A 23224-nucleotide genomic window follows, 5' to 3' on the forward strand; every position below is an offset into this window, starting at 1 on the left:
TGCCTGCAATTAGTTTTAAAGCCCCTTCCTGAGTGATTTCCTTCCTATTTTTTTTTTCAATTGTGAAGTCTCAGTGTTCCTGAAGCTTATGATATATCACAGAAAACAAGGGGGGAGGGAGAAAAAGAAGTCTCTACAGCTTCAGCCCATACACAGGGCAAGACAGTTTAAATATTTTAAAAAAAACAGAATACAAAGCGTAATACACACCAGAGCCTTCTTACTCAAAACTAGTTTTATTTTAAAAAATAAGTTGAATGCATAGCACTCACAAAGATTCCATTGTTTTGGACATTTTGCATTTAGAAGCACCATTCTTATTTATGCCATAAAAAACACATTTTGGTTCTAACAGTAAGAACAGTGTATTTCTAATGTACACTGATAAAGCCCTTTTAAATAATATAGATTGAAAGTGTTCAGTGTACATTTTCTCCGTAGTCATGATGCAGCTGTAGTGTCAGGAAAAAAAACTCAGACTAAGTAATAAATTAAAAATGAACAGCATGTAGTGGATCTTTTTACAATTGAACTAATGTCTTAAAATAGTCAAATAGAAAATACCCTATTAAATGTAAATCTGTGGTATTAACTAACTGAATATGCCTCCCACCCATTATAATTCCAGTGTTAAGTATTAGTTAAATTTTTATATATTGAATGCCTATGGGATAAATTTACTAATACCTCCAAAAAGAAGAGCCTATACTGCTGTGTCACAAAAAAAGATGACAAGTTAGCCGACTTAAAGATTTTACAGAAAAAAATTGCTACAGGCATCTGCTGTTATTTCAAGTCATGGTCTATTACAAGACTGTACATTCATAGCATCAGAGGTAGTTAGAGCACTGAGGACTTGGATACAGCATTGCAACAAAATGAAACCAGCAGAAAGAAGTCCATTTCCCTCTAAAATGGGTAACAGTGCTGAGTAAAAAGCATGGCATCTAATGAGGTGGAAAGTCTCTACTTAACACTACCCTCAGATACAGGGAAATATTCATTAAGACATGAAGAAAAGAGAGGGAAAAAAAAACAAACCAACTTGCATTTTAATAAGGAATTGACCACACTATGCCTATTTCAAAGCTGATTCCCTAGGATAAAAGGGAGAGGGTCATCTTTTCCATTCACCCTCCTATTCTTGACTTGCACATCTATGCTACAGAAGCCCACAACAAAAACTGAGATTTAAAAGACAAAACAAGAGAAACAGGATTTCTTCTCCTCATCAATAAGTAGGTTTTTGTAGCATGTTATAATTTAGCCCCAGAAAGAATGAACACAGCTCTCCTCCCTCCCTTCTGAACATTATGGTGATAAAGCCTTCAACTTCATATTGATAATGTAATTGCCCCTGCTTTCAAAATAGTTTCTGTAAGGCTTACAATAGTTCAGTGTCATTTGATGGTACAAAATTTTAAGTGCTGCCACTAAGACAGGGAAGAATATGGTAAAAGAACAAATGAAACTACCAAAAAAAGCCATAAGCCCTTAGTGTAAAGATTTTAAAGTAGTAAGAATCCTGTCATTCATACCCACTTCTACCACAGGAGAAAGTCTGATATTCTTCTTGTATTTAAAAAACAAAACCAAAAAACAAACACAAACAAACAAAACCCCAACAAAACAACAAACAAACCACCTCCCCAAAAAACCCCCAACAAACACACAAAGAATCCCAAAAACCATCTCCATTACTATCTCTACCATAATTTTCATCCAAGAGGTAGATGAGTGAAGCTTTCTACCCTCAGACTATCCACTCCACAGGAGATAGTGTAATTCCATAAAGTTATGTAATTAGCACCTTACTTGTGATGAAGCAGTTCACTCTGCAAAATATTTTTGATCCACCCACTTGGGAAGAGCAAATCTATGTATCTTCTTCTGGAACTCCCAAATAGTAGAAGACAAAGTTGCCCCTTTATTACCTGAGAATTTCCCTCCACTGTAAGCATGACAGAACTGGATTTCTGTCAGCATTTAACTGTACTATTTCTGTAGGAATGATACTGTCAGTACAACTGGAGGATGCTTTCTGTTGGTTAATAATATTTGTGTGTTTGTGTGTGCACACAGAGGATTCACACCCACTGTAGTGGTTCTGGTACAGTACGAGTTCAGCTGAAACTCTCTTTTCTTCAATTCTCACACTGCTGGGCAGCAGTTCACATCTACAGTCTGTGAACACTAAGATATCCCTTTGGTACTCTGCATAGATGCCCTGAAGAAAAGCCACTCACTTGCTATATTCTCTTCCCTCTCTGCCTTTCTTCCCCAAGTTACACCCCATTACAAACCAGCAGCACAGAGTAATGAGTAGAAAAGTCCCTGAGTTAGTATGAAAGAGTTACTTTAAACACAAAAAAGATAGGGAGGATAAAAGAGGCAAAAATATATTGTCTGTCTTGTAAGGTACAAAACTTAAAAAACTAGCCAAAATACCAGTCATGTGCGTTAGCCTAAAGCAAATAACCAACACAAGTAGTGAAAAAGGGGCAAGAATATGGAGTTAGTCACATGAGATTTGTTTCTTCCTGTGATCTCCATGTACCTGTAGAAGTCTGGCATTCAATGGATTCTTAAGTTTCAGTAAGTATAAAGTGTTAATACTGTACGGTGGGATGACAAATGTCTTCAAAATAATACTGCATATCTCCTTCATTAAAAGATAAGTCTGTAGTTGGTCCACAGCTGTTCTTCTTTTGAGTAGTATTTCATAGACACACATTAGAAGCAGAATATTCTGAGTGTCAGAGTCAGAATGTATTATCCCCAAGCATACAGATTCTTTTTCAGAGGATGGTCTGCAGGCTGTTATTTGAGCTGTGGTAGCAGTTGCCAATCCAGCTGCTTTTTTTTTTTCTGGGAAGACACCTTTTTTTATTCAACTTTTTGCCCTTAAACTTTTTTGAGGTTTAACACAACAATGAAACAATTTTTCAACACAACTCTAAACACCCCAAACAAACAAGCACAAAACCGTTTTGTATTTATCACCTCTCAAAGCAGGGAGTAACACAGGAATATCGTCCATTCACTTGATAGGTCCGGTTGTAGGAGACACTGATGCACGGCTTCACTTCCAGCGGCACAGCCAGCGACATGGCAGCGCCGCTCTGGACGTGGCCTCGAGCCTGAGCACTGGTCTGTAAGGCAGCAGGGCAAGTCTGGAGAGGGTAAGAGGCTGTGTGAGTGGATGATAATATCTGCTGGCAGCCTTGCTGCTGGGATGCTGGGTGGTGGTACTGCAATGAAGACTGGTGAGCCTGCAGATACTGTGGAATGTGCTGCTGAGCGCTGGCCTGCTGGGCACTTGGAGCTGGGGGCTGAAACACAGTGTGCTGGGCAGACTGAGTCTGTTGTCCTTTCTGCTTGTTTGCTTCCTTCACGTCGTTATCGTGCGCACTAAAACAAATTTAAAAGACAAAATGCATCAAAACAGATGCACTCTAAAAATGGTGCAAATATCTGACAGCTTCCAAAGATTAAAAAAAAAAAAAAAATAGTTTTAGCTACCTTTTACAATCACCTAAGGTTTCAAAATATGGTTAGGGTACAGTCTCTCTTTTTGGCATTACACTTTATTGTATAGCAATAAACAAAGATAAAAGCCAAGTACAATACATGTAATAAAGCAGGATCTAGAATTATAGTGCAATAAAGTTTGCTACTGTACTTTAGCAGCCCACTAAATTGCCAGATTACTTGCTGTTTCTACCTCATTTAAATTAAACAGAGCATAAGCTTTCTAAAGACGATACCAGAAAGTTTTGTGGTATCTACATTACAGCATTTGAAGATTGTATACATATTCATATTGGATCCTGTTCTGGAGAGCAAAACCACTTTTTTTCCATCCTCTCACCTTTTTGCTAGCCTATCCAGCACAGCTCATCTGAATTCCCTCTCACTTACAACTGTCTGAAATGTATCTAGACACACTCTCAATTCTAGGCTAAGGTTAAGCTGATGCCACCTACACATTTCATTCCTTTTTGATGGTGCCCTCCCTCTGTTCCAAAGCAATACTGAAAACACTTCTGCAACAGAACTTGCATGCTTTAGGTACTACTCCTCTCACTACACATGAGTGGAGCCAACAGAGCCCATCAAGGATGATAATGTCACATTTCTAAGGCTGATGTGGTTCTTCCAGATACAGCTGAGCTTCTACTGATCACAACTATGTTAAACTTGGGCAAGAGCAAATTTCTGTAGAGGGAAAGCAGATTGTGTAACCTGCCTTCCTAGGAAGGTTCACTTGGCATTTTTATCTCATGTCAGCTGTAGTGCAAAAATGGATACAGCAAAAATAGACACAAACTCCTGGTCATTTCCTCCTGCCAAAGCTGGCCACTCAAACAGTCAGCACGTTTGATCCATCATCTCTTTGGAGCACGCCTTGAACTTCCAAGAGATACAGTCTTCCCTATAAAAGCTCCTATGCCTTTGGTACTCTTCACTATCTCTTTGCTCTCAGAGCAGATTAGAGAGATTGGGAACATGCAATTGAAGATGCTCAAAGCATCCCAGATGTTCAGTGGAAATGCAAGGCAGAAGTTTATTTGTTGAAAGATCAGGAAAGAGATCAGATCTGATTAAGTTTTCTCTTTTGGAAAGAGCAAAACCAGTTATTGCCTAACAATATGTATCTACCAAACTTATGTCTTTCCTAATACGTAAGTATTTTTAGAACAGAGGAACAGAAATTTATAAAGAAATGTAATTGCACTGTTGGCAGTAATTAGACACAACAATAGATGCAGAAATGGGCTTTTAAAAAGCTACTGGTGTTAACTCACATTAAGAGTCGCTCAATGCAGGGCACCAGGAAGTCCCAGGAGTAGGCAGTCAGGTGATGCAGCCGTGTGGGCCATGTGGGTGAGAGACGCAAGATAATCCTTGAAGAAGCTACACATGCAGTAGCCACTAAAGAAGGGGCATAATTTAAAAATTCATGATCTAGAAAGAAAGAATGAGAAAAAAATTCATTTAAGTTTGACACTGTCTGTCAAGACAACAAAGAAGTCATCATCTGAAATCTGTAACTCACCTTGCAATGATACTTCCAGAAAGTAATCAGCATATTTTGCCATATATAACTTAGTCTTCTCTAAGCAAACCATTGGCCAGCCATCATGAAGATCAGTCTCATGGACAGCAATAGAAAGATAATAGTCGATGAAATGAGCAGCAGTTGGGAGGCACAAATTCCATTGAAATGTTTCTAGCAACAACAACTCCATATGAAGCAAATTCTGTTTTGTTAGTACCAAATTCATGTTAGTCATACAACCCAAGCTGTTCAACTGTTCAAGTTTGGGAACACTGTCTTCCTTTTCTTCAAATTTACCTTCAGGTGAACAGAAAGAGGAGGGGGAAAAAAAAAAAAAAAAGATTCAGCACAAATGAACTATAAAATGGATTGTAGCTAATGTCTGGTTGGTCATATTTCAATTCTCCTATGTCAAACAAGCTTGAGATTTTCCTGCAGATGCAAAGCTCAAATGGACTATTTTGTCATTAGAGACAAAAAGGGGTATGCACTAAAATAGGCTGAACTTCAGCAGATAATGTCAAACACTGTGTAGGATACTGTGCAGTGCCATGTTTCTTGTTGGTTTTCCCATGCCGGCACATAGAAGCCAGCTGCCAAGAGCAGAATATTAGGACATCACTGACATTGCATATGCAAGTTTTCATCACCAAATTATTGTATAATGTGTCCCCATCATCAATTAAATACCACTTTGATGTGACTTGGCAAACCACAAGAGCATTTGGCTTTAATCACCCTCCCGCCCCCACACACCCTTTTTGCATCTAAAACTCATTAGAGCATAGCTAGAGCTCCAGCCAACCTGGTTGTTTTTAATGCCTGCTATGGTAGGTGCAGTTTTATATTTGAGATCTGGCAAACAAGTGGATTTCAGCAATGTGCATCTGAAAACCCCCTCTGCCACATACACTGTTGCAACCCTCCTTGGACTTTTAACTTCAGGCCTGTATGTTTTTAGCCTAAAGCAAAACTGTGTATGTAGAAAACCCATTAATAAGAGAAACAAGTGTCACATTTCCATACAGTTTGCCATATGGTTGTGCTATTTCAATTTCATTGCAAATTCTTTCCATCTTACACTCTCTATTCAATACTACATGATAGGTTGTAAATGCACATTCTTTGAGTTTTGCAGGACTGAACATACGTGAACGTTTACTTTCTTCAGCAGCTGAGATACTTATATAGGACTTAATCCAATACCAGTGCCAGTCCATCAGATTTGTTCCCCATACTCCAGTAATTACAGAAATAAGAACTTCAGGAGTCACATAATAATTTCTCATATTACTTCTTTAACCTTATCAGATATATCTGAGTGTCATAACTTAATACACCCACTGATTAAACTGCTTGTTTAAGCCACACAGGGCAAAAGTTTAAAACAGCATTTTGCTTCTCTCTGAACCAACCCATACACTGTTTCCCAGAAGAGCAAGCACACTCAGGGCTTTCAGATCTCTACTTGCAGCTTGCCATGAACAATGGCAGAGGTTTGTTTAAAACAAAAAGAAAAAAAAAAATTCTCTTCAGAACATGAATTTAATTTGAAAGTCCAGCATTAGTTCAAAGCCAATCCATTTTCCTAAATGGATTACAGTGGTTTCTGAGGCAACGTTTTCATACTCAGCACGACATCCTTTGCCAAGAGAAGATTACTAGCTGGTGGCACCTAGTCAAAGTCTACCCTCAGAAGAATCTGAAATAACCCTTTTCTGGTTTAACTGCTCTGCTGAATAGCTGTACTGGTGGACATGGGATGCAGTGAAAAGATTAAAACTGTCCAATACCACTGCACTCCAGTTTTGTAGCAAAGAGGCCCTAGAGCCCTTATTGGAGAAAATTAGAATAGATTCAGAGAAACAGATCAGCGGAAGCTGATCCAACAGTTACTTCTGCTGTCAGGACCAGTTTCTCTGAATCTATTGGTTTAAGAAAACATGCCAGCAGGTTTCTCAGCAAATTGTTCCCATATAATTTTCAGAAATATTGAAAAGGGGTTGACAAATGTTGAAAGATGGATACATGCCACAAGAATCTAGCTGAGGTCAATACAAGCAGCACTGTTCATAATGAGTGTTTGTAATTAACTCTGTCTTCAGAGTACTGTGCATTCACCAATGTATTTTTCCTGCATTACATTTTATATGTGACAATACAGAATTTATGTTAGCAGTAGCTTGCTTAAATAATATTGCCATTTACAAAATCTGGAGTATTCTAGAACTATACAGCACCATCAGCAGAGTGCAGTGCATTCATGATTTATTTAATTTTCTTCCTTTATCACAGATATGCAAATGTCTCATTCCCAGCACAGGATGTACCTATTTTGAGACACTCCTAGAAAAGACAGTCTTTCTGTTCCTACAACACAGTTCTTAAAAGTTCACATTAGAATAATTTGTTTACAAATATAAACATTAATCTTTAATCACAGTTTGCTTTTTCCCACCCTCAGTTTCATCAGGTGCCAACAGAAATCAAAACAAGTCTAAAGAAATGCTCTACCAATTGGGCCAAACTGATATGCACTGCTTGTCCTTTATAACCACTTTATTTCCACCACCTGCTCTATCCCACTGAGACATGCCTTGCATTTGGCAGTAGAATCTATTAGCCTAGTTAAAGTTTGGTGCCACATACTTACTTGCTAAAAGTAAACAGGAAAGAGCAACCACGTGCAGTTGCTGTGTGGATATGTCGTAGCGGTCCATGAAGAGGTCCAGCAGATACACAGCCAGATGTCGTGCAGCAGGACAGAGTCTGAACCTGTTGCTCACAATGGCAATCAGGTCTGCAAAGTATCTTCTCAGGTGTAGCTGGGGAGACTGGCCTTTGTAAGAGGGCAGCTTCAGCTCCTAGATGGACAGCAGCAGGGAATTTTATTAGAACCATAATTTAGTTGGTTTCTAAGGATTTCTAAGTTCATTTCAAAGGATTTCGCCCTTCTTCCTTCTGTTCCCGTCATTTTACAATCCCTTTTCAGCAAACAAAATCTATTTCCTGTATTACAGGACAACAAAAGAATAGGTTTTTTCTGCACAACATTAACAATTTAAAATTTAACAACCTTTATTCAGGCAATCAGCCAGAGTGACTTCAGCTTTTACCATGTCTGTTGTATTACTTCTGCTGCAAAGGCTGTACAGCAAGGGCATGCAAGTATTCCTCAGCTGCTTCAATGCAAAGTTCAATAGTTTAACTCAACCCCTTCTTGCTACAGCTCAATCTGAACAACCAGACTTTGTACTTAAGTGTTTGCATGCTCTAGAGCTGCCAAATCTCCTCCTGATGCCTCCAGGAAAAGACCCTTAACAGCCAACTGAACCTTAGGAAAAGAATGGGGTGTGCATGAACCAACATTCACCTCATGTGTATGTTAAAACACTGACCCGATCTGACTGATGTCACACTAACACTGATTAGTGTGCTCGAAGGCAGTTAGTTAAGGTCACACAGACTCAGATTTGGGGGGACGACCTCTCAAACAAAGGTCCTAGAAACACCACATTTAGGAAAATCTATTTTGAATACAAAATTAGAACGGGCAGGAAGAAAAAAACAGCCCTCCAGACTCCTGCCTAGTAGCCAGTACCTCCTCTTGTATGCAGCAGAACAGCAGTGCTGAATTGAATGAATAAATTTGTGAGATAGACGGTGCACACACACGCTGTGTTCAAGCAGGATTTTGAGAACAATTACATTTCCAGCGAAAATTAACTTGATTCATTTAACTTAATGAAATCAAGCTGGAATAGAGTCACACAATTTTTTCAAAGCTTTAATGTAAATTCAAAGTTTTGGAACATGCTACTGAAGTAAAACAAAACCCCACAAACAAACTTCCCATCTCCTAAGCTTTATAATTCACCTTTCACAGCACTAACTTAGCTTTAGGAAAGCTAACTTTGGTAGCAAATAAACGATCCTGTCCTTCCCTTATTTCCCTCCATCACCGGAAAAGAGTAAAGCAGTCACGACTCCGGGAAAAGTAATCCGCTCATCAAGAATCATTAGGCAACAAAAGCATGTTTTTAGTAGATTCAGTCACTGTAAACTGACTTTTAGCCCTGGTGTTAAGATACGCTTTATGAAAATAGTCCCGAAGAACAACTCTGAAACTGCCGAAGCTACTTCTAAGCAATTGCCTAAATCCTCTACTATTCTTAATGCACCCAGCGCTTCTTTCACCGGGTTTTTGTTCGGTTGGTCGGGTGTTTTTGTCCCAGTAACACCACAACGCTTTCTTCCCAGTTTAAACCTGGACCCACACAAACGTCTCACGAGCAGCCCCGGGCTCACGGCGATCCCTTCCCGGTCCGGAGCGCAGCGGGAGCGCAGTCCGGCCGCTCGGATCAGCTGTCACGGCCGCGGACAGACAGCCCCGGAGCCCACGGAGGGAACACACGCGAGCTCCGAGTCCACAAAAGCCAACTCCGCCGAGCCCCGGCGGCCGAGCGGGGCCGCCCCACACGCGCCCTCCGCCCGCTGTCCCCGCGGCGGCTCCGATGGCCGGAGCCTCACAAAGGCGCCGGGGCCGCCCCCAGCCCGGTTCCCTCGGGCTACCTTATATCGAAGCGCTTGGTGGATATCGGCCGCCAGCTGTCCTGTCCACCACTGCGCCTCCAGCTCCATCGGCGGCGCGGCGCGGCGCCCGGGCCCGGGCACCGGGGAAGAAGCGGCACTCGCTGAGTGCGGGACGGGCAGCGCCACCCTCGCCCCTTTCTGGCTCGACCCCGGTTAACCGCGATCAGCTGCCGCGGGGCGTCCCCGGCCCCCCGGCCCAGCTGGCCGCCATGCGGGGCACAAGTGCGGCTCGTTAAGCCGCCCTCTCCCGCCGCGGGGCACGGCCGGGCGAGGGGGGCGAGGGGGTCGCGGAGGTGGCGGCGGCGGCCGCGGGGGAGGCGGCGGGGCGCGGCCCGGGACACCCGAGCGCGGCGCGGCGGCCCCGGGGCTCCGCCGCCATCACGCGGCGCCGCGCGCCGCGCCCATTGTTAAAGGGCCGCGCGTGTACAAAGCCGGGCAGCGCCCGCACGCGCCCGCCCGCCCGCCAACCGCCGGCCGCCTTACAGCGCGGCCCTCACGGCCGCCAATCGCCGGCCTCTTTACAGCGCCACCCGGCCGCCAATCAACGCGCGGCGGTCCCGGGCCGGAGGCGGGGGATTCAGGGCGCGAGGAAGGTGCGGGCGGGGCGGCCCGGCCGGCGTCCCTCAGCCGGGGCTCGAGAGAGCCGGGCCGGTGGGGCTCACCCGGCTAGTGGGCTCATCCGGCCGGAACACAGCAGTCTTTGGGCCCCCGTGTGCTCCGGACATCACTTTCTTTTTTTTTGTTTTGTTTTGTTTTTGTTTTGGTGTTTTTGTGGGTTTTTTTGTTTTGTTTTGTTTTTCCCTCTCCCCTTATTCCCCCTTCCCTCATTTCTCCGGGCTCCTTGCCGCTGGCTGAGCTGTGAGGTTTCAGCCCGTGGCGGTGGCAGCGCCTCGCTCAGCTCCTGCCCTGCCCGCGTTGTCCCGGTAGCCGAGCGGGGCGCACCCGCAGCTGGAGCTTTGAGGCTCCAGGATTGCATTGATTTGGTTCCCCGCTGGTTAAATCGCGGGAGGTTTGCAGGAGCATTCGTCTCAGCTAAGCGGAGGGCTCCGTGTCCTGGCTGCTGGTCCAGAGCTCCCACTCTGCCCCTGGTTTAGCAGGAGGTGCTCTGCACCTGCTCTGCCCTCACAGCGCCTTTTCCTTGGTGCTTTCTACGCCCCGGTAACCCCCGCTACAGACACCTTACGAAATAAAATTCAGTGCTTCATAGTCCTTTACATGTTTGAATTTACGAATACTGAAACAACTAGTTAATGAGAATATAAAACCTGATACAACAGGTGATGCGAAGTGATGGAGAAGAAATGCTTTGGGTGCAATTTTTGTTGAGGGAGTACATTTAATTTCTTGTTCCTCATTTTGTCTTTGCTCAGACATGACTTTTTTCCTTTTAATTAAGAAAATAAAAACCAACTTTTTGACATAAGCAGTTTAATGACTGTAGTGGGAACTGTAAAAGCCCGTTCCTTTGTGTCTAATGGATAATCCTATACACTACAGTGGTCCCTTTCATCTGAAGAGGTGTGCTCATAGGTGGAAGCTTTTGTTTTTAAGGACACATTTTTGGACAGTTTCCATTTATGACAGATATTGTTATAAAATGCTATATAGTTATCTCAAGGGAAAAAAAGTATTTTTTTTTCTCTGCATAACTGCAAAAATATTTTAACTATTTAGATTAGCTGAGACCTATGAGCTGTTGACAAATCAGTATTTTCCTTGTCTGATGGCTTTTTGTCTCATTTCTGTACATTATTTAATAGGAAAATGCATGCTCAAGCTAGTTTTTATATTTGCAGATGCATTGTTTTTAAATTGTTTATCTCTGAAGAAAGGTAATACCAAACTGTGTTTCAAGGATAAGTCTCAAAAACAGATTCTGAATGGAGACACTGTCTTTTATAACATCTTTATTGCCTTCAAAAATGTGTTGCCTGCACGAAGAGAAGGCTAATAAACACCAACATGCTAAAACCTGTTACAATGGGCCCAAACAGGGAAGTGGTGTTCCTTCTCTTCTTGCTATTAGCAGTGCTGCCTCCCCTTAGAGCTTTTAAAGACTCTGTGGGTTAGTCTGGTGCTGAACTGTTAAGCAGGGAAAAAAATACTGGTGCTTGCTGGCTTAGATTTCTAAGATATGTTTGGATAGGAAACATCATCCTCATAAAGCTATCTACTCTGAGAACTATTTAATTTATATATAATCGAGGAAAACGATGCCATTGTTACTTGCCCCTTGGAAGTGGAGTGAGCTGTGGAACTCCCTATTTCAGATTCTTTTTCCCATTATAATCTACATTAATTGAGCTGTTGGTCTTGTGAACAGTTATATCTGTTTGCTTTTCAGGCAGTGAAAACATTGGTTTGGAAAGAGCTTCATCATCCTGCTGAAGGCCAGGATTGCTTCTGGCATGCATTTTTCTAATCTTGGAGACTTTCAGAAAATCATCCTATTGAAAAAGCCAGAGCACTTAAGTACAGCCTGGTTGTCTGCAGGAAGCTTACATCCTATCAGCTGTTAACAATCAGCCATTGGAATAATTTCCTCAGGGACGTGGTGGATTCCCCAACGTTGGACACATTTCAAGATTCAGTGGGATAGGGTGTTGGGACATCTTGCTTTTGCCAAGAAGGTTTGGACAGGATGATGCTGGAGCTCCCCTTCTTACTTGGTATTCTATGACCTCAGCTTATGCCTTAGCCCCAGCTGGAAGATTTGAGAACAACCTTGGAGTGCTGAACTGAGGCTGGTTGTTTTCAGAGTTCAGAGTTTGCAAGATCACAATTTTGAGATTTGAATGGGAATTGGAGCAGCACAACTGTAATGAGAATAGATTAATACAGCTTCTCTGCATGCCTTATAATCAATCCTAAGTGTACTAACCAGTGGAGCTTTTTTAACCAGTCCAGATTTAATCTATTTTAATGGTCAAGGCTGTGTACAGTTCTTTAGGTATTCCTACATTAGTCCCTTGTATGTAAGCCAGGATAGAACAAAAACCAGCTCAGTGAGTCCTTAGAATAAACAGAGGATATTAAACATTACTTTCAGTGGCAGTAGTTACATTTTCATAGCAAGAAACTGAAAGCATGAAGTATGTGTAGTATATAGAACCTGAGAAAACAGCAGAATTAAATGCTATGGAGCCATTTTGAAATTGGTATCCTCTTTCTGTAAATGACCCTGGATCACCTAAGCAAATATGCGTGTCTCAGGGGGGGAATGAAATTGGCTGTGAGAGCTGCTGTCTGTGCTTTGAAAAGGTGCCAAGTAGCAAGAAATACCGTTATTCTTGGAACTCACCAAGGAAAATTATTACCCTGAACTACGTCCAAAATAGGCTAGAATGTAACCTGTGAAATCTGGACTAAAAATCCCTGTAACATTTTTGTGGAATTTTCTGAAGAGGATGCTGCAGAAGTCTTACAATTTATGGACCTGTAATTCACAGGTTATAGTCCTAACACAGTTTCAGACATGGTGGGTGAGCTGACTTCTCTTTGTAGTTACTGGGAGGTTAGATCTGTATCTCAGTAGTTGATGCATGTATTTATGTGTTTAAGCTGCCTTTTCCTCCTCTAGTTTTCTTCTGATGGTTCTCCTTGGCCTGCGAAAAAAGAAATGTGACTTTTAAAGTACAAATTAAGAACTTGGAAGTAATTGCCAAGTACAGCAAATGCTGTGATCCTGCAAACCACAGTAGAACCCATTTACCCCTCCCAGTATAAAAGGATCTGTTTCTTGTGTACTGTTCTTGGTTTTAATGGTACATCAGCCACAGAGAACACGTTTCTAAAGACTGACGCTGTTCTACTTCCGTGCCCCTTGTCATAAAATACATCTCTGAAGTCTGGATTTATCTTGACTGGCAGAAAGATGAATCAACACACAATCAGCACCCAGGATGGAAGCTAAATTTTGGGATGACATAACACTGAAGGAAACTTTTAAATAATGGCTTAATTGCTATGTTAATTGTCGGTTTTGTTTATTGGTTCTTGCTTTTGTTTTGTTGCTCCTTGGTCATTCTCATCTGAATAAAGACGTAATTCTTAAAAGGTATTTTTGAAGGACTTAGTTTTTGGAATAAAAATGTAAGGGAATCTCAATTTTGTAGAATTGAAAATTATTTAAAGACAAAAAGTTCAAACCTAAAAGTTTCTGAGTTTCTTGGAGCTGAGAAAGTTAGCTCTGCTTTTGTTCTGTCCTCCTTGATCTTATTTTCAAACAAAAGCTGCATCTGATGACATTCATAGCAGTAATATTTCAAGGGCATTTAATTAAAGGGAATGAATCACCCTGAAGACAAGACTGTAATTGCTCACAGAGCCCTTTTGCAGTACAGTGGTAGATGAAATGTGCCATGTTGGTAAAAAGTCTTAACGCTTCAGAAGGATTAATGAAGGAAGTCTCCTACAGAAAATACTCTGGGGTTGTATTCGTAAATCCTGTATTGAATGCTAAAGGTACTCTGTGGGTAGGATTTTCAAAGTTGTCTGGGGATTTGAATTCCCAGAATAGCTACTGAAATGTGATTAATAGATTTGATCTGAGCTGGTAAATATCCTTTGGAACTGTTGACTTGAGTTGTTAATATGGCTTTTAAGACAGAAAACATCTGAGAATGCTCAGGCCTGAGCGATACATACTTTTCATGAAGCATTTTAATGAACAATTTGGCTTTAAGTATTTTCTCATCTTCTGGAAAGCTATTATAAAAATGTGCACCCATTAATGTTTTTTTGGCATTAGAATAAATGTATATGTTTTTGATAATGTGTTGGATGAAGGAAACATTCATGTAAGTGGAAGGGTGTTGGTGGATATAAGTTGTACTGGAGGGTGTTCTTTTCTGTAAGTCTCACTCATGGTTGTCAGTAACTAAAAAGATGGGAGGAATTTTGCATCCAAAGCAAATGTACTTCCTGCTTGGAGGGTTTCAGCTCATTTGACTGGAATTTAGTAAAGGTTATTTGTCCTGCAGTTCTCTCAGGGGTGGAGGGAGAGCAGTTCAGAATACACAGTTGTTCCTGTCAAATGTTTTGATTTACTTATATCCACAGAATTTAAGTAGGGCAAACTTGCCTATTCCTTTTCATTTCAAAGTTAAGGTCTATAACAGAATTTTTTTTTTTTTTTTTTTTAATATAATATCTAGGACTGCCAAATTAGGAGCCAGCCCAGGCAGAGCACCACAAATTAATGCTTTTGTCAGCTAGGGGTGGCCCAGGAGGAGAACTCCCTGCAGACGTGGGACAGGGGCACTTGTCTTTGTGGTGCTTCTTGTTCAAGTACTTAACTAGTGGGGTTCCATCTTGGTAGCAGCACCAGTAGAAAACTTCACACTTCCAGTTTCTTCCTAGTGAACAGCCAATTGCTGCAAGTAAAAGTAACTAAAATTATCGTCTCTGTTCAGAAACTAGTTGGTAAACTAGTTTCATCTGTAGGGATTTCTGTGCACAGAGGTAGGGCACAGATGTGAAGAGAGTGGCATTTATTTTTAGGTTAGGGAAGGCTACTCCAAAGTCGTTATGGAGCTGTATCTTCTCTGGGCTGAACAAGCACAGATCACTCAGCTTCTCTTCAAAGGGCAAATGCTTCAGTCTCTAACCATCTTGGTGACCCTCTGATGGATTTGCTCCAGTTAGTCAATGTCGTTGTTGTACTGGGGGGAGGAGGGTGTCCCAAAACTGGATGCAGTATTCTAGATATGGATCAACAAGTGATAAGTAAGTGGTAAAAAAGCTTCTTTTGCTATGGCTCTGTTAACACAGGCCAAATGCTGTCAGTCTTCTTCTGTGCCAGAGCATACTGCTGACTGTTGTTCATCTTGCTGCTGTAGGAGCCTTCAGCTTCCCTGCAGTTCTGGCTGGTCTGTGTTGTGCTCCCTCCAGGATGTTTGCCAGGGTCACAGCATGGCTTACTTTGTGTTCACAAAGCAAACAAACAAAAAAACCTGGCCAAATATGAAGAATGGTAAATTTCAGCAGATTTGGGGCTGGGGTAAATCCTGCCAAATCTCACAGGGTTTATGTGTGTTCAAAGTGTTGTGCTCCTTGATCCATTATTCGGAAGTACTGCAGCTCAATCAGTTGTGTTGTTAGGGATGAGCCTGTGGTTTAGGGCTGCAGTAAGTAGGAATAGTGATTCCCAACATGATCATAGATGACAGTGAGATTTGCCATCTCGTTCTGCATCAGTGTCCGATGCATGTGGCCACTTTTGCTTCTGATAGCCAGAGCCCAGGGGCTCCTAATGTAATCTTAGAATCTCACTGTGCTGAAAGAATTTGAGATTTTTATATGTCTGGGACACATTTTACTGTCAGGCACATGGTCACGTGTTGAAAGAGCTGATTAACAAGATCATATCTAGATAGAGTGGATATACCTTTCTTGAGGTTTATGGACAAGCAGACCTTCACTTCTGCTTCCTAGTATCTTCATGCTATTTAGTGTGTAATCACCAAGTCACAACACATCTAGTCAAGACATGTTTTAATAGACGTGAGTCAGTACTCTTTATTTTCACTCATTGCATTGTGACTCATTACACCCACTGCATTATTAAAGAGGCAGAAACATACTTCCATTTGGATATTGCTAAAAGCACTGTGATAACTAGATTGACAAGTTGTTAAATGATCAATCCATTTGAAAGGATCTCTGGATGGAAGAGTAAAATGAACCTAAAATGCTTGGTTTCACAGCTCGTTGCCAGTGGTACTCCCATCTGAAATTGTGACCCCCATTTTGAATTAGACTCTATTTGATCAACACATGCAGAAAAGCAATGCCTTTAACAAGTAGTTAACAACCCGAGGGAGAAAGGGCTCAGAATAAAGTGTTTTTTCTGTTGAGATTAGTCAGCACTGACTGGTTCTCTGACAATAGCAGACAGTTTTAAGATTGTCCTCCTCTTAGAGCAGAACCTATCTCCACAACTGCTGTGTAAGAGATGGGAAGAACTGGTGAGGCATTGCTCATTTTGCACTTTAATCAACCTCAGACTTGGGGGAAAAGTGCTGTCAAGAGTCAGTGTGCATCTGTGGGTTCTGTTAGTTGCTTTGAACATTGCTGTGATCATGTACACAATTTCAAAGGTACTCATATATTTGTTTTCCTGTCCCATTCAGAATTGCTTTGAAAGACAATGTGTAGGAACCATCTCTTTTGTGCTGCTTGCAAAGTGGAGTCATGTTTGCTTAGTGTTTTGAATGAAAACATGATATAAATCTCAGACTGAAATTAGAGATATCAGTATGGTAAATAAACAATATCTGTGAAACATTCATACACTACCATATCTTAAATTTGTACAAGATTCTCTTTGGCAAGAAAACAAACTAGCACTTCATGTTTCTCTTCTCACTAATGGCCGCAGTCTTATGAAATGCCAGCTTGTGTTTTTTCTTTAAGTGGTGGTCCAACAATTTCAAAACAGATGGTAAAAGTCAATCTTCATGTTTGAATCATTATTTTGCCTAGTATGTGACTGTGATTAGAGCAGGTATTGCTTGTAAGAAATAATCTGATTGATACTGCTGGGTGTTTGTTTTGTGGATGTTTGTTTTTGAGAGTAATTTGTAAATTACTCTTTGCTTGAAAATGTCTGTAGAATTCTTTGGAGTTTGCTACTTGAAACTACATCTGCAGTTTGTAAATTACCATGTTACTTAGCTGTAAAAGCCAAGTGGTGTTATTGTTGGGCCACTGTTGTTTTTTGTAAATAACCATCAGAATTGAATTGAGTTTTGATCTTCCTTTAAAGGTTTCATGAACATAAACAGTGCCTTTTAAAGTTATCCTGAGCATGCATTAGTGTGTTTACTGCCCAAAACTGGATTTTTGTGTCTCCATGATGTTGTAAGGGAGTAAGAGCTCAGGGCTGCAGAAGGTGAAGGGAAATGCACCTCAGTGATGGTGTGAAATGTGACTGCATATGATTGGGATGGGGGCATGAGATGGAATGGAGTTGGAGAAGAGCAAAAACAGATGATTAATAGGATTGACCATGAACTGGTAAATCATTAGAGATTGATATTCAAAGCAATGCTCAGACACTGATATTATGCTTGCTTGGGGTCATCATGGGGAAGTTGGTGGTTCAAACAGCTTCAGGTATTCATTGCCAGATCAACATGTCTGTTAGATCACAGGAGCTAAATGTGGAGGAAAAGAAGCATGTCAGATTAGACTGACTTTTCCAACCTTTAGGTTTTACTGCCTAATGATGTTTATTTTAGGTTTCAGATAACCACTTCCATGGTGATAAACTAGAAGTGAAATTAAGAAACTCAACCACATTACTTATGAAAATCAGAGGTATAATGCTGCAGACATGAAGTCACAGATGCTAGAACCAATTTGGGTAAGGGTTTAACAAAATATTAAGTTCAGCTTTTGCATTTATACAAGCAGTTTAAAAATGTTCTGCTGCAGAAACCCAAAACTTTGATCTGGCATTAAGTTTCTCTGATAGTTCAGCTTTGTTTAAAACAATTACTGGGTTGTTCTTGTTCTGTTCATGTCAACAGTTGTCTCTTAGTGTGACACATTATAGAAGAACATGAATCACCTGTCCTCTGACAGACCCTGAAAGCTCATGTAAAAATATAAACCAGTATAAGCTCTGTAATTTATATTCTTACTACTTCTATCACATCTAAATGTGATCTGTGTAGATCCTTCTATTATTCAAATTTCTGCTGCTGACTGATCTAGCAGCCATAGATCTGTGGTAGTGCCTGTGGAAGCCTGGTCTTAGCTATGGATAAGAACATTTGCATCCAGGATATTTGAGTTTCACTTCCTTGTTCTGTAAAAACTGTTAGCTGTGCCCCAAGTAACTGAGTGACACTTATGCCAGACAATCACTGGATGCAAATAATCCCTTAAATCACACTCACCTAAATGATAAATTGAGATCTAATAACATGAGGTGGCAGAGTACATGAGGTAGAGTAACTATTAATGTAGTTACTAGAAGCAAATAGACAATGAAGGCTTCGATTTATTTTTTTTTTAACATTAACAGAGAAGGTTGAAAATTGAAATTATTTTTAAAAGTTAAAATTTCATCCTTATTAATCAGCTTTGTGAATCTTTTATACAGATTAACTGAATTCAAAGAAAAAACACAAGAGAAGTAATAAAATAATCTACTGCGTTTGCTTCTGGGTTCAGATTAGGTCATACTGAATATTACTTCATGGCCTTTCTCTAGTGGTTTTGATTATTTTCCAAATCCAAAATATACATTTTTGACTGATGAATGGTCTGCAGTTTAACAAGAGCAAGCAGTAAAATACTCTTGAGGTTGCAGAACACAAAGTGAATTGACAGAGCTCTTCAGCATAGCTACAGCATTCTCCTCACAACAGAAGAAACATTATTTCACTGTCCTCATTCCCTTTGATTGGGATTTTGTGTTTCTCATGAAAAAACTGAGGTCATGATGTAAAATTTAATAATGGTAATGCACATTTCACTTCTTAAGACATATTTTAGGCAGAGAAAATGAGGGAGCAAACCAGCAACATAAGATCAAATAAATCTCCACAGCAGGAAAAGTGGATATGCAGTGCTCGCGTCTATTTCCAACCACTTTCAAATTTGGATTATTTGCAACACCAGTCGATATAAATGTATCAAGATTAATTTTATAGTGTCATTGAATCATAACTTTTATTTAGCTGTATCAGGAGGAGCAGCAAAATGAGCTGAGCAGTGTTTTAGAGGAACGTAGCATTTGTCTTGCCTTCCTGTTTTTCTGATAAAGAGGAATAAGTGGTACAATTACAGCCTGGGTTTTCCTATGAACAGCCGAACGACTTAACTAAGAGCCTGGTATGGAGAGAAAATGTCAATTTGGAAAATGTAGTTCAACATAGACTATTTTTGACATCATTTTGAATGAGTTCTCAGGAGTAAGATTCCAGGATAATTACTCATGTCTGGCAGGAGCCTTCTCTAGAAGCATTGCCTAATTTTGACCTGCTTCCAACCAGCTGGGAAACAGCCAGGTTGCTCAGTGGAATTGATAAAACATTCAAAGGCTGTATTGGCATAATTTAAACATGTCATAAGCATATCATCACCAAGGTTTAACTGAGGGCTACTCATAATCCAGATTTTTAGAACTGATTCTAGTTACTGCAACAGTTTGGTTCTGTTCCCACTGAAGTCAATTGAAGTTTTGATACTGAGAATTTTTTTTCTTAAGTTGTCAGACCTGTACAGTCTTTACTAAATAACTTATTACTTTCAGTGCCACATGAGTAGAAACAATTCTGGTACCATTCCTGTTCCCAGTCGTAGGAATAGCTGTAATCTGAGTGTAGCACTCTCTCTCACACAGAGTCTATTTACCTGGGATATTAATGATATAATTGAAGAAAATAAATATTTTAGAAACAGAATATTGAATAATTTTGTATGCATGCCATTTAAAAGGTTTAGAGACTACATCAATTACCAGATCACTAAGGGTGTCCACCCTGACACAGAACGAGCAGTTACTTAGAAATCCTAAGGATGCTATTTGTGTTAGTGTAGTTTGTGGCTTTAGTGCATCTTCCATCCTCAATATGTTCCCAGACACTGTCACAATAACTGCCTGCAGGCTTTTTGCAATATGAATCAAATGGATTCCAGAGAATATCGGGGCGACTTTGAGGATCAGTATTTAGGAAGAGCATAGACAAGGACATTTGTGAGAACTGTTTTGACTTCTATTTGTGAAACCCTGGCTGAGAATGATGAAGGCTCTGGGCTGAAATTTGCTGAACTTGCTATGGCCCTTTTCCTGATAGTGCAATGTTTCTGTTTATGGAGCTGTCAGATCTAGCACTGCCACTTGCTTTCTAATTCTCCAATAGTATCTAATGATGCTGTTCTTTCAGCAGTATTCACACTATGTCCTGTTTCAAACAGGAGAAGGAAACAATTTATTAAAAGCAACAAACAAAACTCAAGTCCTCTTCCTAACTCTCTTTATCATTGCTGTAGCTTTGATCCTACTAGCAGAGCCTTTTGAGGTGTATATCTAGAATTAACCCCATTCACATATTTTAAAAGAAGGCATTGAATGTTGTTAGCAAAAGTCGCTGGGTAAATTAATATGTACATGTATTAGTTTCCAATAAATGAAGGTGTTGCATGAAGAAACCAAAGTCACTCTGTAATGAATAACTTTTGTAATGAGAATAAGGAGAGAGCAGCAAAAGCAGGCAACTTTTACTTCACAGTAATTTGATGCAGATCCACAATTTTTTGTATATTTTTTTAGGGGTTTAAATTCCAAGACTCAGTTTAGAGTTACTGAATAGGAAGCTATGACAAATTACAGGTAATTTACAGGCTCTCGATAATGCAGTGTGATTTAAAACTGCTTGCCCCAGTGTAAAAGAAAAGCCAGGTGGCTTCCATGTGCTGCTTAGCCAGGTGGATGCTGCAAAGAAACCTGTTAGGTTTGTGTGCAAAGTATTTTGAAGTACCTCACTTGAAACAGGATTACAATATACACAGTACTATTGTAAAAGAAACAGAAATTATTGTGTTCAAAAGTTGAAAGTAATTTCAACTCTGAGAATGCATGGGAGTGTCTTAGTTTCAGGATCATCTTCATATATAAGTGAATTGGTAGATTCTTGAAATTCCTGTCATTCTAGGTACAGAACTGTACATTTGTGGCTATCTTGCATGTGCCATTGGGATTAGTCACTTCAGCTAAAGGGGGCTGGAGAATTTTCTGGGTTTTTTTATGAATTTGTCTAGTAGATGCCTATGCACAAATGTTTGATTTTGCTAGATAATGAATCATGTATTGGTTTGAAAAAGACTGGTATGGATGTCTGGCTCCAGAACATATATCCTGGAAAGTCTCCCACAATGCTTAAGATTGGTTGGGATTTAATGAAGGGCTGTGGTGAGAAACCAGGGCTGATAGCAAAGACTCAGGTTTGGAGCAGTGCAGCCTGTGACTAAGCAGCTGCACTCCCAGATAGATTGCCACAGCCTAGGTAGGAACAGTGCAATGGTCTCAGGCTTGCATCAGCTGTGGCTTCCAGGTTTGTACATGTTCATTTTTTTCTGTACTCTTCACCAAGGATCCAGCTCAGTTCCCCTGAAATGCAATGACAAAATCCTTTGCAACTCCCTTGGGTGCCTTGCTGATTTGAACTGCACAGTTCATTAGTAACAGTAAGTGACAAGCTGGTGGTTTAGAGCTCCACTGACTGTATGTGACTGCAGAGCAGAAGCAAATGTATTTGTGTGTGTGTGTGGAATTGAGCATCCAGACTGTGAAACGCTGTCAATTGGCAGCAGAACAATCAGACAAAGAGCTTTTGCTGCTCTCTCTTATCTTGAGGAGCTTTTTGTGATCAATATGTAATCACTGTGAGAAAGAAGCAAAAGATCTAATATTCCTTATATATTTATATGCATATGTACACACGTGTATATTTCTTTTTTTCATTAGAAATACTTGGATATTTTTCCTGACCATAATTAAACAGGTTAGATGATATGAAAAAGTCAACAAACACTATTAATGTCATTTTGTTTATCCACAGTCCTCCTTTAAGTGATTTTATTTTCCCTTTATTTGGATATGAATGCTTTGGGGGACAGGGATGAATGTACGGAAAAAGAAATAGCCCATCAAACATAATCATTCTTACTTAGTACATTGAAATCTTCAGCCTCGGGGTTTTAGGAGCTGGGGTGAGCAGGGCCAGCGCAGCAGCAGAGCCTGTGCTCAGCTCCTGGGTGAGGTTATGGCAGTGCCACTGGATTCCTGCAACAACCTGGTGGTTTATAGCAGCTCAGTGAGACCTGCTCGGATACGTGCCAGCTTCTCAGAACTCACCCTCCCATCTCTGTTTGCCAGCCCGGCACGGATGTCTGTGGATAAGCAGATTTGGAGACAAGGCTGCTATTTCACCTCTAGAGGGACGCCCAGGACCGGAGATGAGGCTCTGCCACACGCAGGCGGCAGCGCGGCTGCTCTCCTTCTTCTCCTTCTCCTTCTCCTTCTCCTTCTCCTTCTCCTTCTCCTTCTCCTTCTCCTTCTCCTTCTCCTTCTCCTTCTCCTTCTCCTTCTCCTTCTCCTTCTCCTTCTCCTTCTCCTTCTCCTTCTCCTTCTCCTTCTCCTTCTCCTTCTCCTTCTCCTTCTCCTTCTCCTTCTCCTTCTCCTTCTCCTTCTCCTTCCCCTTCCCCTTCCCCTTCCCCTTCCCCTTCCCCTTCCCCTTCCCCTTCCCCTTCCCCTTCCCCTTCCCCTTCCCCTTCTCCCGAACCTGCTCCGCCTCAGGACAGAGCGCCCCAGGCTTCTCCAGAACAGTAACAACGAAATCCTTGAAAGGAAAGGAACTGTGGGAAGCAAAATGCTTACAGGAATGGCACTGGCAATGTGTAGTGTTCAGGGTGGTGAGAAATCCCTCTCAACAGGCTTGGAATGTCTCCTGCTCCGTCCCCTCTTCGTCCTCCCTGTGGGACAGAGGCCAGTGTAGGCAGACATTTGCACCCATGCTTCATGTAGGCAGTGTTACTGCTTTCTATCATTTGTAT

General features: G+C 41.1%; 1 protein-coding gene across 1 annotated transcript; it reads right to left on the minus strand.

Moving 5' to 3' along the window:
* Positions 1-216: 216 nt before the first annotated feature.
* CCNJ (cyclin J) lies at positions 217-10066 on the minus strand. Its single transcript, XM_056495287.1, has 5 exons — positions 9635-10066; positions 7716-7926; positions 5060-5359; positions 4809-4968; positions 217-3411 (listed from the first exon to the last, which is right to left on the minus strand). The coding sequence occupies exons 1-5, from the start codon at positions 9701-9703 to the stop codon at positions 3000-3002; spliced, it is 1152 nt and encodes a 383-aa protein (XP_056351262.1). The 5' UTR covers positions 9704-10066; the 3' UTR covers positions 217-2999.
* Between the last annotated feature and the right edge of the window lie 13158 nt (positions 10067-23224).

This window comes from Oenanthe melanoleuca, chromosome 6, assembly GCF_029582105.1.
Source record: "Oenanthe melanoleuca isolate GR-GAL-2019-014 chromosome 6, OMel1.0, whole genome shotgun sequence".
NCBI classification, from domain to species: Eukaryota; Metazoa; Chordata; class Aves; order Passeriformes; family Muscicapidae; genus Oenanthe; species Oenanthe melanoleuca.